Raw genomic sequence first — 17,062 nt, forward strand, 5'->3', positions numbered from 1 at the left:
TGCAATTCTTCTGCGATTGCGAAGTTTAAATTCACAATCCAAATTGATTGTGAATTTTAGATCTATTCATCAATCTGGATTCGATTTTCGTTTATTCTGTGTATTGGATTTTCGATTTTCATGATTTTCGATTTGGTTGCGTTATCAGTGATTTTGGCAGATTTGGAGTTTTGAATTTATATTTTGTGTGTATTGGATTCACGATTTTCATTTTGATTGCATTATCATTGATTTTGGCAGATTTGGATTTTTGTATATCCGCTAATTCAGTGCTTCGTCGTGTGATTCTGACGTAGGACGACTACGGGGCAGATGAGGAAGGGCGGAATGACTGGTTATATGGGTAAGGGTAGGATGGATGTGTGAGGGATGACAAAGGGGAAAGTTTGATGGACAGGTTGACGAAGGGAATTGGGTTTATAAGGAGGGATAAAACAATCCACAGAAATCCACACGATCGGATCCGGACTTTAAAACCGATGAAAAATCTGGTGGTGCATCTCCGACCCTTATCGAGGGCGGGAGTACTGTCTTCCCCCACCGCGACGATGCCTAAGCACCGAAATCAATACATCGGATTCGCGTCGCGAGGAAACACTCGAGAGGGAGGTAGAAGAAGCAAAAACTCAAAACCAATTCAGATTCCAACGGCGGTGGAAACTTTTCGAGAAAACACTGGACGGAGAACACTTCGACACCAGAGGGTTCAGTCGTACCTTTGCACCATAGTGCGTGAAGAGGGAGCGGGAAATTCTGATCGTGATGCGATTGGACAAATCCGGGCGTTGAGCGGCCCAGCGGATGAGGACGAGGCTGGACGTTCCGGGCGTTGAACGGCCCTGGTTGAGTGCAGTGGGCGCAGAGTCAAGCGTGGGCGAACACCCACGCGCGCGAAGCGCACGAAGGGTGCGCGCGCGGGCGCGGAGCGCGCGAAGCGCGTGGAGTGCACGGAGTGCGGCGGAGTGCACCCGAGCGTGTGCAGCGTGCGCGGCTAGAAGCGCCGACAGCGTCCGGACAGGGGCTGCCTGAACGCGGTCTTGGGCGGCCCGGTTTGGGCGGCTTGGGCGCTCTTGGGCGGCTCTGGCGAGGGCTGCCTGGGTGGCCTTGGCGGGGCTGCCTGGGCTGCCCTAGCGGGGCTGCCTGGTGGCCTTGGCGGGGCTGCCTTGGGCGGCCTTGGCGGGGCTGCCTAGGGCGGCCCTGGGGGGGTTGCCTTGGGCGGCTCTGGCGGGGGGCTTGGGCGGCTTGGTCGGGGCTGCCTGGGCGGCCTGGTCAGGGCTGCCTTGGGCGGCTCTGGCGGGGGGGCTTGGGCAGCTTGGTCGGGGCTGCCTGGGCGGCCTGGTCGGGGCTGCCTTGGCGGCTTTGGCGGGGCTGCCTAGGGGGCCTGGGCGGGGTTGTCTGGGCGGCCTTGGCGGGGCTGCCTAGGGCGGCCTGGTCGGGGCTGCCAGAGCGGCCCTGGCGGGGCTGCTTGGGCGGCCAAGGCTGGGGGAACAAAGAGAGAGAGAGAGAGGGAGAGAGAGAGAGAGAGAGAATGGAGGGGAGGTGGGAGACCGACGTCGCGAGGCGGCAGCGGCGGCGGCGGCGGCGGCGGCGGCAGCGGCAGCAGCGACGGCGGCGGCGGCGGCGGCGGCGGCAGTTGTGGATCTGCCTCTGGCGTCGTGTCATGACGCGCGTAGGGACGTGCGTGGGTGGAGATGTGCTTGTCAACGGTTGCGGCGTGTTGACCTCGGTTGACTCCAGTTGACCGTGGTTCATAGAGGGCGTGTTGACTCTGGTTGACCGTGGTGACGCGTTCGATGCTGAAGTATTGGCGTCCTCGCCATCAGATTCTTTTAGTATCCGTTTGTCTAAATATCTTCATAAACATTTTTAAAACCGTATGAATTAGATGTTGTGATATTTACTGTTGTTAGTTGGTTTATGTGCAGGTCTAATCTGATTAATGGATTATATGTGTCATCAATTTTATATTTATCTGCTCTTTTAATTCATCGATTATTCATCAGATGAATGACGATATGCATTTTCCAGACATGAATTTATCTGTTCTTTAAATTCAATCTGGATTTCATCTGATTATTGTGAATTTCACATCTGATTTTGAATTTTAGATCTGATTATCTGTTCCTTAAATTTGATATGGATTTCATCCGATTGTGAATTTTAGATCTATAGTAATCTACGGAATTCTTCTACAATTGTGAATTTTAGATCGACGAAAATCATATTTGAATTTAAATTATCAAATTATTCTGCGAATTGTATTGGATTTCCGTAGATTTCAAAAATGTAAAATCGTGAATAGGATATGAAATCAATATCTGGCTTCTAGCGCAGAACAATTTGCACAAAATCAAAAATTGTGGATCCAATATACAATCAAAAATCGTGATTCAAAATCAAAAATCATGAATCTACAAAAATGGTAAAATCAAAAATCTACGAAAAAATTTTCTATTGGGTTTCTACTTTGCCCCGCTCCTTCCTGCTTTTTTAACTCTATCTTTTCCCATCGATCTCTCTCTCTATCTTCCCGCTGATTGTCCATATCCTCTCTTTGCTGGGCACCAGCAATTCCTTTCTGACAACCTCACTTCCCTCCCAGATTGAAGATCTGCGATTTCAGATATTCAAAGGTTTGCGATCATTGGCTCCCAGATTGAAGATCTGCAATTCTGGGTATTCCAAGGTTTTACGTCTTTGACTTTAGTCTTCAAAGATTTAGTTGATTTTTCACTTTCAAATTTATTCTTCATTGTTCCATTCACAACCGAAGTCAACGGCGGCATGCCTGATTATATCCCTCATGAGGTCTTATCTAAAAGAGAGTACAACGAGAAGGTATATTTATATATTTCTGAAGAAAATATAGATAATGGGCATAAAAAATATGGAATATTTTTTATATGCCCTTCTACAATTCTACTGTATGAGTAATGAAATGTTATATCTCTCTGTATTATTTTGGATATTTCATTTTAAATATTTATCTCTACTAATAATAATAGGAATTCATGTAACCTTATGGACGCTGATTGCGCCCGCTATTAAGGACAACTGTCGGGCCGAGCGAATCGCGTATCGTCAATCGACAGGATCAGCGAATGTGAGGACACTCCTTGTAGCTACCTGCAATGTGGCAAACATTCAACCACATTCTCTCGGATTCATGATTGCAACATGCGCTTCGTGCCAATCAAAGATGTGGATACAAGAAGGCAAACCTGGCTCCAGTCAGTGAAATCCAATGTTCCAGTTATGCTACAAGGATGGCGACGTCGCGTTGTTGGCATTTCCCAATCCGCTGGCACCACTTCTTGCTATGTTGGAGGGGACAACGGAGGAGGTGAAGCGCTATCACAATTTTCTTCGAGCCTACGATTCAGCTTTCGGTTTCACGTCCAACGATGCAAATTTTGATCGTTTGGTTGTCTACAACCATGCCGGCGTATGCACGTACCGCATCCAAGGCGTCTACCATCGGGTCTCAAATGCTTTGCTGCCCCCCATGGGTCAACCTCCCTGCTTTGCTCAAATATACATCTACGACACAGACTACCAGACCTACCGATGAAGATAAATCTTCCCCAATCTGCATCGCGGCATCCTTGAAAAGATCCACAACTGTCTGTGGCCAATCACTTTGTTCACCATTTTCAAGCGAACAACAAAGAAGCGCTTCACTGCGAATCCACCCAACCGTTCGAGCTACTAGGGTTCGTCAGTCCCAATACCGGTATTGGATGACGATATTGGGACGGATCCTGTATCGAATATCGGAAAGGGAATTTCCAAAAAGGGAATTTCCGGTATCCGTTTAATTCGATATCCGAATATCGGATATCGGTATCGGATATCGGTTGCTATAGTGATGACATCCGATACCGATATCCGTCTCGGTGTCGTCATCCTTCTCCTTCTCAAGGGGGAGGATGACAACATCGGATTTCGGGTTTGGCTATCGAATTCCAATATCCACATCGAAAGGATACTTAAAAATATTATTAACCGACAAGTATTTAGCGATTTAAAGGGATTAACGTGGGCAAGAGATTACTAGGAAACATTCCTGATTGTTTACCCATTTCGTTTAATATATACAGCTCAATATGGGATAACCGGATTCGGAGTTTGATGTTAAACTCAGAATCCCTTTATCCCATATGGAAGAAAAGAGAAATTTTTAGCTCTATTTATTGAACGATATGTAAATACATTAATTAACCAACATATTTATGGGGCTTAAAATATAGCGACGGTAGGTAGGATATTATTTTATTATTTAATATATAGCCTGCCTCATTTAATATATACAAAGTAACATTTCTAATTTCTGTAATGTGGGATAATGGGATTCGGACTTTACATTAAACTTTGAATCATGTTATCCCATTTGGAAGAAATTTAAAATGTTGCACTCTATATATTAACTGAGGTTGGTATAACATTAAAATTATACGACGCTGATGTACATAAGTATATGAATGTGGTAGAAATGTTTATTTTTTTCAGTCGATACCAGATACCGGTTTTGATATCCGGTATCCGATACCCGTTTCATCCTCACCCCTCGATATCCGTCATCGATATCCGTCTAGACTTAAAGGACGGATATCGACCAATATCCGATATCCGATGTCAGACATCATCCCGATTTTCTCTTGAATATCGGATATCGGTTGTCCGATATCGGATATCGAATGGATATCAGTTGGGCAATCACTATGAGCTATGAATCAGCGAGCCTTCTGTCTACGACTGCCGTTATGATCAACCCACATGCTCTAAAGTCATTGTTCTTATGCCTGGAGACGGAAACGAAGGGGATGGAAGGTGAAACATTGTTCTTTGAAAGCGTGGTGGGGGCCTGCAGTTCGTGAATCAGCTCAACTGGAATTATGATGCATTCCACTTTGTGCTGCTCTTTCCGTATGGCAATCGGGGGTGGAGCATGCAACTAAAGGAAAGAAGCAAGGTGATGATAAACCAGTTTTATGCCTTCCACTTGATGGTTCGAGATGCGTCAAGAGTGCTTCATCTTTCTGGCTGGCTGTTTCAAGAATATGTTGTGGATGCTTACGCCAAGATTGAAGAATCTCACTTGTTGTGGGTTCGCTACAACCAAGCGTCGTTGCGTGCAAGCCTCTACCAAGGGTTGATTGATCAAGTTGCCGCCGACAATGCTGCCACGCTAGCAGGGAGTATGATCATTCTCCCCCCTTCCTTCACCGCCGACCCGCGCTACATGCAAGGGATGTACCAGGATGCCATGTCCATCGTACGAAAGATGGGAAAGCCAGATTTTTTCATCACAATGACTTGCAACCCGAACTGGCCTGAGATCACAGAAGCTCTACTACCTAGCCAGAAGGCACAAGATCGATTCGACCTTTGTTGTAGCATTTTATGATTGAAACTAAAGGAGCTCCTCCATTTGTTCATCGATAAAGAAATTATTGGCAAATTTAAAGGTTGTGTGTATGTTTTTGAGTTTCAGAAGTGTGGTCTCCCACACGCACACTTGCTCTGGATACTGGATGATCCGTACAAGTCGAAGACTCTTGAAGACATTGCCAAGATCGTGTGTGCCGAGTAACCAGATCCCAGCAACAAGGAGTTGTTCGACTATGTGACGACACATGATACATGGTTCTTACGGTTCTGCAAACCCAACATGCCTGTGTATGAAGGAAGGAAAGTGCTCCAAGAAGTTTCCCAAGGAGTTCATCAGCTCACCCCAAGTTAACAATGATGGCCACCCTCTCTACCAGCGCCGCAATGATGGTCGCGTCATCCAGAAGGGTTCGCATCTCATCGACAACCAATGGATTGTTCCGTACAACAAGTATTTATGCAAGGTGTTCAACTCCCACATTAACGAAGAAATCTGCTCTTCCATCCTGTTGGTGAAGTACCTATACAAGTATGTCTACAAGGGCCAGGACTGCATTCAAGCCAGAGTAGCTTTGAAGAATGCTCCAAGAGACAGTGCCGTTGCAGATGTAGCTCAAGAGTATCTCAATGCATGATATGTATCTGCATCAGAGACTTTTTGCGGATCTGTGAATTCAGCATGCAGAAGATGTATCCTAGTGTGTACGCTCTCCAAGTACACACCGAGAATATGCAATCTGTGGTGTATGCTAAAGACGAACCAGTTAGTGACATCATGGGCAGGTCGGCACACACGCCCCTCACAGAGTAGATGCGGTACAATGGAGCATTTGGAAGACGAAGTCGCCAAGCAGATGATGTATTGTGACTTCTCGTCGTATTACACGTGGAACAACTCCACTCGATGTTGGTCATGACGTCAGTGACAATAGTGTATCGGAAGGGTACACTTCGTGAGCCCTCATGACACTACATGATAGTTTCTGCTGTTGATGCTTCATCACGTTCCAGGTGTGATGTGTTACGAAGATTTATGCACTGTTGATGGTGTTGTCTATGACACGTATCAAAGAGCTGCTCAAGCCCGTGGCCTACTCCACTCTAACAAAGAGTTTGACAACAATCTCTCATCAGCGTCAAGCGTTGCTTCTCGCCATAAAATTTGTGAGCTCTTCGCGATGATGATACTCTACTGTGACATCTTACAACTAGATGTGCTTCTCGAGAAGTACCTTGATGCCATGTTGGAGGACATCTATTTTGCGAACGTAGCTTTGCAAGTGACTGAAGCGATAGGGCAAGAAGTGTTGAGCGTGCTCGAGTTAATCCTCTATCACAATGGATCTTCGCTCACAACGTTCCTTTCGTTGCCCCAAGGCATCAAACTCCATCTAATAGATACAAAATGTGGGCCAAGCCAAGGAAACGACATACTACATGCAATCTTCGCGGTGCACTCAACATTCAAGATTCTGATTCTCATCACTCACATCTCAACGTGTGGAATCTCACCTGACTTTAAGATCGACCGTCAAATTCAGACAACAAGCAAGATAATTGTGGACAAAGCTTCAATGATGCATCGCCACTTCTACGAGGCACTGTATCGATTGATTCGAGATGTGATGAAGAGCATCAATGTAAGATTGGAAAGTGTTCCTTTTGACGCAAGGTCGTTGTGATGGGAGGTGACTTCAGACAAATGCTTCTAGTCATACCAATAGGCTCATGCTCAATGATCATCAGTTCGTCCCTCAAACGAAGCGATGTATGGCGCCATTGCTCTATTTTTTACCTCCATGCCAACGTCCGCGTTTTGCCTGACCAACAAGCATGGAGCGAGTACTTACTTGAGGAGGTGTTGGCTCTGATGTCGATATTCCAGCTGAGATTCAGCGCGTCTCCTCTCTGTCAGAGCTGATTGCCCAAGTGTATGGCACCTTTGAAGATGGCGCAACTCAGTTGACAGCGAAGATGATTTTGACGCCTCTGAATGATGATATGATCAAGGGCAACAACATGGTGTTTGACGTCTTCCAGGTGAAGTGATGGAGTACTTCAGCTTTGACGCAATTCCTCTTGGCGAAGGTGACAACAAATCCCTCTACCCAACTGAGTTCCTCAACACGATTGATGATGCGACAATGCCGCTCCACAAGCTACGACTCGGGTGCATCGTGATCCTTCTCTGAAACTTGAACACCGTGCAAGGTCTATGCAACGGGACTAGGCTTCGAGTGGATGGCTTTTTTTCGACCATGCTCCAAGCCATGGAAATTTCTACCGCGAAGTCCATCTCCTACCACAGATCGCACTATACCCGTCTCAATCGAGGCATCCATTTCGATTCAAGCGCCTCTAGGTTCCAATTCGATTCGCCATGACGATAAAAAAATCCCAAGGTCAGACTTTCGACACTGTGGGGTTATATCTACTGGAACCGCTTATTACTCACTACCAACTCTACGTCGCTCTCTCAAGGACGAGGATTGGTCCTGCAAGAATCGTGTTCTACAATGGCAGCCCGAACCGATCGACTGTGACTAACGTTGTTTACACAGAGGTTTTCTAGTATGAGATGGCAGGTAGAAGGCAGAAAATCCACCGTTTCCAGTTGCCCATCCCAAACTACGGAAACAAAACCCAAATTCGAGATGGAGACAGGGGCAACAAACTGGCAGATTTCCGCTATCGAGGAAGATTCCGAGGTATTAAAACCACATTCTCCTTCTATCAACGTCATCATATTTTTTATCTATCAATCCAAAAACTTATTAACACCACTCTATTGATTCCTTACTTTCACGAAGAAATTCTATTTTTACCGAATTGGGTAGAATTTTCCATTAACTGAGGTTTCTAAGAGATTGAAGATATTACAGTTATTTTTCAGATAAATGGAAATATTTGGCAGGCTGGATTCTTCAGAAGCCTGAAATATCTGAGAAACAATAGCCCCTTAGAAATCAAAGATATTTTGTAAAAAAGAAAATAAAAGGAATCAAAAGATATTTCATTTTGAAGATCAATTAGATCTATTTATTCATATAATATTCCATCAATGTTTTCCAACATTCTGTTGAAGTTACTAAATAGCACTAACTAAATTTCTGTTTTTCACTCTCTACATAATATTCCTAAAATTCACTTTTCTTTCAAAATTCACCGCATCATGAATATTGAGTAATTATTTGTTTTTAAAATATACCTAGGATGGTCGAGAGCTTGGGGAAAAGAGCACCTCGAAAACGGGTAGCTCCTTGGCTTGCTATCCTTGATGATATTTTTTGTTAGTCACGACGCTTCTCTGTTTGCAGAATGTTCATAAATACGGGACGAGCACAACGGGGGAGAGTTGAACATTATCATCGATGAGGAGACCCACTACGAGTAAGTCAACATCTCAGGCTCACGTTGTCGAATTTTTCTTTGTTCTCTCTCTCTATCTTTCTGTGTGGAAGGGCTCAGCCTCACTACAGGTGGGGGATGTGGTGGGGGACTTGAGCATGCATCTGTCTATTCACCCCACGCCGCGGTACACATATATTAAAGAGTGAGATTGATTGGCTGATTGGCTGACAAGAGAGTGAGACAGTCAAGCGAGCATTGCGAGCTGGCCCCCCTAGCAGACAGAAACAAGGATTGAGCTCCCTGATTACATAGGGGCAGAAACATTAACTAGCACTAAGTGTGGGGACAAGTGGGTAGAGAGATTCTTCTCTAGCGTTAACGCCTACTGATTACCGTACGTTTCTCCACTAGTTCATGAATCTTGAGTAATTATTTGTTTTTAAAATATCCCTAGAATGGTAGAGAGCTTAGGGAGAACAGCACCTTGGAAACGGGTAGTTCCTTCGCTCGCTGTCCTTGATTATAGTTTTAGTTAGTCGCGTGCTTCTCCATTTTCAGAATATTCATAAATACAGGACAAGCATGATGGGGGAGAGCTGGAACATTATCGTCAATGAGGAGACCCACTACGAGTAAGTCAACATCTCGGGCTCGCATCATTGACTTTTGCATTACTCTCTCTCTATTTATCTTTTTGTGTAGAAGGGTTGAGCCTCACTACAGATGGAGGGATGCGGTGGGGGACTTGAGCCAGCTGCCCTGCTCCTTCCTGCTTTTTAACTCCATATTATCCAATCAATCTCTCTCTTTCTCTCTCTATCTTCCCGCTGATTTTCCATATTGTTGATTACGTTTTCTGTTAGTCACGACGCTTCTCCATTTGCAGAATGTTCATAAATATGGGACGAGCATGACAGGGCAGAGATGGAACATTATCGTCGACGAGGAGACCCACCACGAGTAAGTCAACATCTCGGGCTCGCGCCATTGGCTTTTTCATTACTCTCTCTCTCTATCTTTGTGTGTGGAAGGGCTGAGCCTCGCAATAGGTGGGGGGATATAGTGGGGGACTATATCTCTCACCAATGACCGCACGTTACTCCACTGGTTCATAAATATTGAGTAATTATTTGTTTTTAAAATATCCCTAGGATGGTCGAGAGCTTGGGGAGAAGAGCACCTCGGAAATGGGTAGCTCCTTTGCTCACTATCCTTGATTTCAGTTTTAGTTAGTCACGCGTTTCTCCATTTGCAGAATATTCATAAATACGAGACAAGCATGACGGGGGAGAGCTGGAACATTATCGTCAATGAGGAGACCCACTACGAGTAAGTCAACATCTCGGGCTCGCGTCATTGACTTTTTCATTACTCTCTCTATCTATCTTTTTGTGTGGAAGGGTTGAGCCTCACTACAGATGGGGGGATGTGGTGGGGGACTCAAGCCAGCTGCCCCGCTCCTTGATTTTTAACACCATATTTTCCAATTGATCTCTCTCTCTCTCTATCTTCCCGCTGATTGTCCATATCCTTGATTACATTTTTTGTTTGTCACGGTGCTTCTCCGTTTGCAGAATATTCATAAATACGGGACGAGCAAGACACGGGAGAGCTGGAACATTATTGTCGACGAGGAGACCCACAACGAGTAAGTCAACATCTTGGGCTCATGTCATTGACTTTTTCATTACTCTCTCTCTCTATCTTTCTGTGGATGGGCTGAGCCTCACTACGGGTGGGGGGATGCCGTGAGGGACTCGAGCCAGCTGCTGTCTATTCACCCCATGCTGCGGTACACAGATAAGAGAGTGAGGCTGATTGGCCGACAAGAGAGTGAGAAATTCATGCGAGCACTGCGAGCAGGCCCCCCTAGAATATTTATATTTTGATAGAGAAGTAGAGAGTTATTGAGAGATAGAGAGATAGGGAGATATACAGAGATAGATAAATAAAAAGATGCTGAGAGATAGGGAGATATACAGAGATAGATAAACAAAGAGATACTGAGATAGGTATATATACAGATAGAGAGAGATATCAAGAGATAGAGAGCTAAAGATATATATATATATATAAAGAGATAGAGAAAGAGAGAGATACTGAGAGATAGAGAGATAAATAGAGAGATATGTAGAAAGAGATAGGGAGATATACAGATAGAGAGAGATGTCGAGAGATAGAGAGGTATATAAAGAGATAGAGAGAGATATTGAGGGATATATAGAGAGAGATAGAGAGATTGAGATAGTGAGACATACAGATATAGAGAAATAGAGAGATATACTGAGATAGAGAGATAGGGAGATATACAAAGATAGAGAGATATATAGAGATAGAGAAATAGAGAGATACTGAGAGATAGGGAGATATACTAAGATAGAGAGGTAGGGCGATATACTGAGATAGAGAGGTAGGGCGATATACTGAGATAGAGATAGAGAGATATACAGAGATATGGAGAGAGAGGAGAGAAATAGAGAGATATGGAGAGAGTAGAGCGAGAAATAGAGAGAGAGTGACAGAGAGATATAAAGCGAGAAAGAAATTGAGCGAAACACAGAGAGAGAAAGAAATAGAGAGAGGGAGACAGAAGGACTTGTGATGGTAGCTAGTTGTGGCAATAGCAGATATTTTGGTAGTTAATAACACTTTATTTCTGTGTCTTTTCTTGGATCTATCTTTGTAAATTAAATATTAAAGAAAGATTTTCTGGCCTATCGAAACATTTGTGTTACGAGTATGCCTTTGGGCCATGGTTTGTACGTAAGTCACCTGAAAATGTAACAGGTTTAAAGAAGCAGAACAGTTGGAACTTGGAAGAGATAGATGGGAATTCACATTTCTTTCATTGAATCATTCGGGGGGAAGTCTAATGTGATACAACTCTGTGGCAACTCTGGGGAAGTACAGATGTAATTTGTGGCAATCGGTCGGGTTGTGAAATCAGATTTGATGTAGTCTAATGTGATACAACTCTGGAATGGCTTTGTGACAATTCTTAATTGGAAAACACTAAAAAAGGGGGCCTCTAAAAGCCCTTAAAGGAGAAACAGAGGTGAACAGAGAAATGCATTTAATGCGAGTAGTGTCGCTTGCAGGACTCTCTTTCCTTTCTCCCTATCCTTTTTATTTTATCTTTCTCTTTCCTTTCTTCCTCTCTCTCCCTCTCTCTTTATCACTCTACCTTTCTCTCTCTATCTCTATCCCCCTCTCTTTATCTCTTTACCTTTCTCTCTCCCTCTCTCTATATATCTCCACTTCTTTCCCTCTCTCTCTATATATCTCTCTCTCTCCCTCTCTCTACATATCTCTATCTCTCTACATCTCTCCCTCTCTCTTTATATATCTCTATTTCTCTCCCTCTCTCTATATATCTCTATTTCTCTCTCCCTCTCTCTATATATCTCTATCTCTCTACATCTCTCCCTCTCTATATCTCTCTATTTCTCTCTCTCCCTTCCTCGCTCTAAATGTATCCCTATCTCTCTCCCTCTATCTATATATCTCTCTATCTCTCTCCTCCCTCTCTCTCTGTATATATCTCTATCTCTATCTCCCCTTTCCCATTATCTATCTCTATTTGTCTCAATCTCCCTTCTCCCAATTATCTCACTCCCTCTCTCTGTCTCTATCTCCTCTCACCCCTATATCTCTCTCTCCCTCTCTCCATCTCTATCTCCTCTCTCCCTGTATCTCTCTCTCCCTCTCTCTATCTCTATCTCCTCTCTCTCCCTGTATCTCTCTCTCCCTCTCTCTATCTCTATCTCTTCTTTCTCTTTCTATATCTTCCTGTCTCTCTTCCTGTCTCTCTCCTCACTCGCTTTCTCTATCCTCTCCCTCTGCATCTTTCTCCCTTCCCTTGTCTCTCTCTCTTTCCTCTCCTCTCTCTCTCTCTTCTCTCCCCTGTCTCTTTCTCTTTCCTCCCTCTCTCCCTCTCTCTCTCTATCTCTCTATCTTTGTCTTTCTCTCCTCTTTCCCTCCCTCTCCATTTCTCTCTCTCTCTCTATCTCTCTATCTAGTTGTCTTTCTCTCCTGTTTCCCTCCCTCTCCATTTCTCTCTCTCTCTCTCTCTATCTCTCTATCTAGTTGTCTTTCTCTCCTCTTTCCCTCCCTCTCCATTTCTCTCTCCCTCTCTCTCTATCTCTCTATCTAGTTGTCTTTCTCTCATCTTTCCCTCCCTCTCCATTTCTCTCTCCTCTCTCTTTATCTCTCTATCTCTTTCTTTTTCTCTCCTCTCTCTTTATCTCTCTATCTTTTTCATTTTCTCTCCTCTTTCCCTCTCTCTCTATCTCTCTTTCTTTATCTCCTCTTTCCCTCCCTCTCCATTTCTGTCTCCCCCCCTCTCTCTATCTCCCTATATCTTTTTTTCTTTATCTTCAATTTCCCTCCTGATAAGCCTAAAAATGTGTTTAAATATGTCGTTGATTGAGCGTTAGACTTATACAATAAAGTTTATAAATTCCCTTAATCACTGAATACAGAGTATAGAGCAAGCAAGGGGCCGAACCACAGGGAGGCAGAAAGCAAGAATTTTATCCAATTTTTAATAAATTAATTCAAGAATGAACTAATTTTGCAATTAATAGACCTTAATTATACTTAATTATGTTTTTAATTAATCAAAATTAAGTAAAAACTTAATTTTGATTTAAAATATTTTTGGTCAAAACACTCAAAATAGGATAATTTTAATTATTGGATCAGATTAATTCGAATTACTAATTTCCCAATTATTATAAAAATTTAAGACAATTTTTATGAATTGAAATTGGGAATTTAAAAATCAAAAGAGGGATTTTGAAATTGGACTTCAAGATGGACGAATTTTTGGATGAAATTTTATATTTAGGGTTTTTATATATTGAATTAAATTTCCAAACAATCAATTTTGAAATCTAGAGAGATAACTAGACGAATTAACCTAGAGAGAGAAAGTAAACAATTTGGGGAAAAGGTAAAATCCGACCCTAAATTACAAATCTAAAAATGCAGAATTGTTCCAAATCTATTTAAAACTAAAGATTGAAATTCATACCTCAAATCAGACTCCACATGCAATGCTAATTTCATTTAAAACAACTTATAGGGCATTTACATTTCGCCCATGCCATGGCGTTTTAGAATCTCGTAAGAAGAAGTTCAAAATACAAATCAGAAACTTACAACTTTGAATTCAGAACCAAGATATGTCGACTTCCAAAGCAACTCTTGTGTGCTTCTTGGCCAAATCCTTGGGGAGAGCTTCAAAAAGTAAATTTCACCTTTTCCAGACCTCTATTTAAAGATCCAACCGTCTGGATTGTAGAGGGAGAAAAGACAAACATGCCCTCAAAACTTCAGCCCAATCGGATGTCTAGATCTCAAGATATCAAGGTTTTACCGGCGCTTAATCTCAATCGTTGGATCTTTTATCTTTCTTCAAAATATCTCAAAAAACGGCATTTTCTGATTGGTTGGCATTTTTTCTCATTTTCTACCTTCTTGGATCACGTTTTGACACGTCGCTGTGCGCGTCCACAGTGCGCAATCATTGGAGAATGACTCATGTGGTTAGAAAAATGCCACGTCACCCCGTCAGCGTCGCTTTTAAAATAAATAAATAAATAAAATAATACAGCGGTGAACTTACCACAATTATTTAATATACGCAGGTTGATTTGTCGCGTGCATTTAATGCATGCGGCGAATCGACTGCTGCGTGCATTAAATAGCGTGCACGGGGATTATTTTCTTTATAAATGCGCGTGGGTCGGTTGCCACGTGCAATCAATGCACGCAGCTAACTGACTACACGTACGATGAGGTATGTATTAAATGCACAAAAAAATTAATAAAATCAGAACTTACCTTTTCCTCGCCGACAGCGTCATTTTCTTCTTACTAGCTAATGATTGCTCATTATGGCATTGCATATTGCGATGCCATAATGAGCTGATAATGCTCTTCTTATTAAATAAAAATGCATCCACCTTTTTTCCCAAATTTCGGGTGAATGACGTGGATGCCACTTTATGTATATATATATATATATATATATATATATATATATATATATATATATATATATATATTAAAAATGCTTTCTAAAATGCGATATAAATAACATACATATTATTTAAAATTTTAAAAATCATTTCTTAACTAAATATTGGTCAGAAAATTATATAAAAATATGGAAAACTTCCTGAAAAATTAGGAAAGCCCTTACCAACCTTTAGCCAAGTATTTAAGGCCTTGTAAAAAATATTTCTTCAATGAAATGAGGTTAAATACCATGTAAAAGTGATAAAAATTAGAAATAATAGTAAAATCAAAGTGTAAGTCATTTATCTTCATTTTAATATGATAACATGCAAATATGGTCATTAAAACACAAATATAATGTAAAATTAATCAATTAATCATGTTAATTTGCAAGTTATCACCTCCCTCTCCATTTCTCCCTCCCTCTCTATATCTCTCTATTTCTCCATCTATTTCTCTTTCTCTCTTCTTTCTTTTCTCTCTATCTCTTTTTCTATCTCCTTTTTCCCTCTATCCAATTCTCTCTCTCTATCTCTTTTTCTTTATCTCCTCTTTCTCTCTCTATAATTCTCTCTCTCTATATCTCTATCTCTTTTTATTTATCTCCTATTTCCCTCTCCCTCCAATCCTCTCTCTATCTATTGGTCGTTCTCCTCCTCTTTCCCTCTCCATCCAATTCACTCTTTCTATCTCTTTTTCTTTCTGTCCTCTTTCCCTCTCTCTCCTTCTCTCTATATCTCCATCTCTCTATCTCTGTCTTTCCCACCTCTCTATCTGTCTCTCCCTTTCTCCCTCTATCTCTATCTCTGTTTTTCCCTTCTATCTATCTCTCTCTCTATTTCCCTCTCTCCATCTCTCTTTTCTCTCTCCCCTATATCTCTTTCATCTTAGCATGTTGGACACCTGCTGCGTCACCGGGCACTACCTCGAGCACACTGGATGACGGAGAAGACACACCCCGAATAGAGCGTCACCAGCTACTACATCGACATCGCGGAGCAGCTCCGGAGGGACGGAGGCGCACACACTTCCTCGCGCGGTTGCGAGGTATCACTCATGTATCTTTTCTTTTCCCTAAATATGGGCGTGGACGAGTGGGATCCGAGTGTAATTGGGATATATATACTCGTTCCACGCCTATAAACATTGAAAAACACTACATCTTATAAATAAAAACCTCCTGGGTGGCGTCCAGGGCACGGCTGGATCGGACTACGGGCACAGCCCTCGGGTTGGCCGTACCCGGCACTGTGTTTTTTGCCCAAGAAAAAAAAAGCATGTTGGACACCTGACGAGCTGTCATTAGTGTATTCAGTCATCCATCATTAGTCATATGACCGATGATGGAAATGATGGAACAGATGACGAGGATGACTGATGATGGTTATGGACGAAGGAAATGTGAAGAAATATCTATTAAAAAATATTAAAAAGTATTTTGAGATTGCTGTAACGACCGCCAATGATGGGAATCCCGACTACTGAATACGGGGACACGACCACCTAGGATGAGGATGACAACTGCTGAGGAGAGGGATGATCGCTGATGAGGGGTATCACGACCATAGAGAATGACAACGATGGCCACAGAGGACAAGCACCACCATAGGTGACCACGACTGCCAAGGACGGGACGACAACCATCGAAGATGGGAAGAAAATCACCAAAGAGATCATGAAAACCATCGAGGAAGGGGATAACAACCACTGCCAAGGAGTGGATGGCGATCATTAAAGGTGGGGGCCACAACTACCGAAGACAGGGATGACACTTGTTGAGGATTGGAATGATGACCACTAAAGCTGGGAGAAGGACTGAAAGGACACGGATGATGGCTGCCAAAGATGAGATAACGACCATCAAAGACAGAGATGATAACTTTGGAGGACAGGTATGAAACTTGCTAAGGATAGGGACAATGGCTGATGATGGGAGACGACAGCCATTAAGGATGGGGATGACAAACATAGTGGATGGGATGACAACCACAGAGGACGGGATGACAACCACCGAGGACAGGGACGATGACCATTGAGGATGGAGGCTACGACCACCGAGAATGGGAACAACGACCACCGTGGACAGAGATGATCATTGTCGATAACAAGTACGTTGACCACCAAGGCTAGGGACAACGACCACTAAGGATGGGGACAATGAGGGGGAATGATGACCGTCAACGAGGGGGGATGACCACCGCCAATTGTTGGATAATTGTAGTGGAACTTAAAATTTTGACATAAAGTTAAAGTGTTATAACTGAAATCATGCCTTACACCCAAAAAAAACAAAATA

At 43.0% G+C, this 17,062-nt stretch overlaps 1 protein-coding gene and 1 long non-coding RNA gene across 2 annotated transcripts; both read left to right on the forward strand.

Moving 5' to 3' along the window:
• The first annotated feature begins 3,244 nt into the window (after positions 1 to 3,244).
• Positions 3,245 to 6,202, forward strand: LOC144716317 (uncharacterized). Its single transcript, XM_078591440.1, has 5 exons — positions 3,245 to 3,481; positions 4,871 to 5,368; positions 5,495 to 5,578; positions 5,688 to 6,010; positions 6,070 to 6,202. Exons 1-5 carry the CDS (start codon positions 3,245 to 3,247, stop codon positions 6,200 to 6,202), a joined length of 1,275 nt encoding a protein of 424 aa, XP_078447566.1.
• Positions 6,203 to 7,954: 1,752 nt separating this feature from the next.
• Positions 7,955 to 9,914, forward strand: LOC144716190 (uncharacterized). Its single transcript, XR_013584837.1, has 3 exons — positions 7,955 to 8,099; positions 8,604 to 9,702; positions 9,894 to 9,914. It is a non-coding gene; the product is annotated as an uncharacterized LOC144716190 (long non-coding RNA).
• The last annotated feature ends 7,148 nt before the right edge of the window (positions 9,915 to 17,062 follow it).

This window comes from Wolffia australiana, chromosome 20, assembly GCF_029677425.1.
Source record: "Wolffia australiana isolate 7733 chromosome 20, ASM2967742v1".
NCBI classification, from domain to species: Eukaryota; Viridiplantae; Streptophyta; class Magnoliopsida; order Alismatales; family Araceae; genus Wolffia; species Wolffia australiana.

Coding starts and splice junctions, on each gene's coding strand:
- LOC144716317 (XM_078591440.1), top strand. CDS start 3,245: ATGTTCCAGTTATGCTACAAGGATGGCGACGTCGCGTTGTTGGCATTT. Junction 3,482..4,870: donor TCCAAGGCGTCTACCATCGG/GTCTCAAATGCT, acceptor GGGGGCCTGCAG/TTCGTGAATCAGCTCAACTG. Junction 5,369..5,494: donor CTCTACTACCTAGCCAGAAG/GCACAAGATCGA, acceptor TTTGAGTTTCAG/AAGTGTGGTCTCCCACACGC.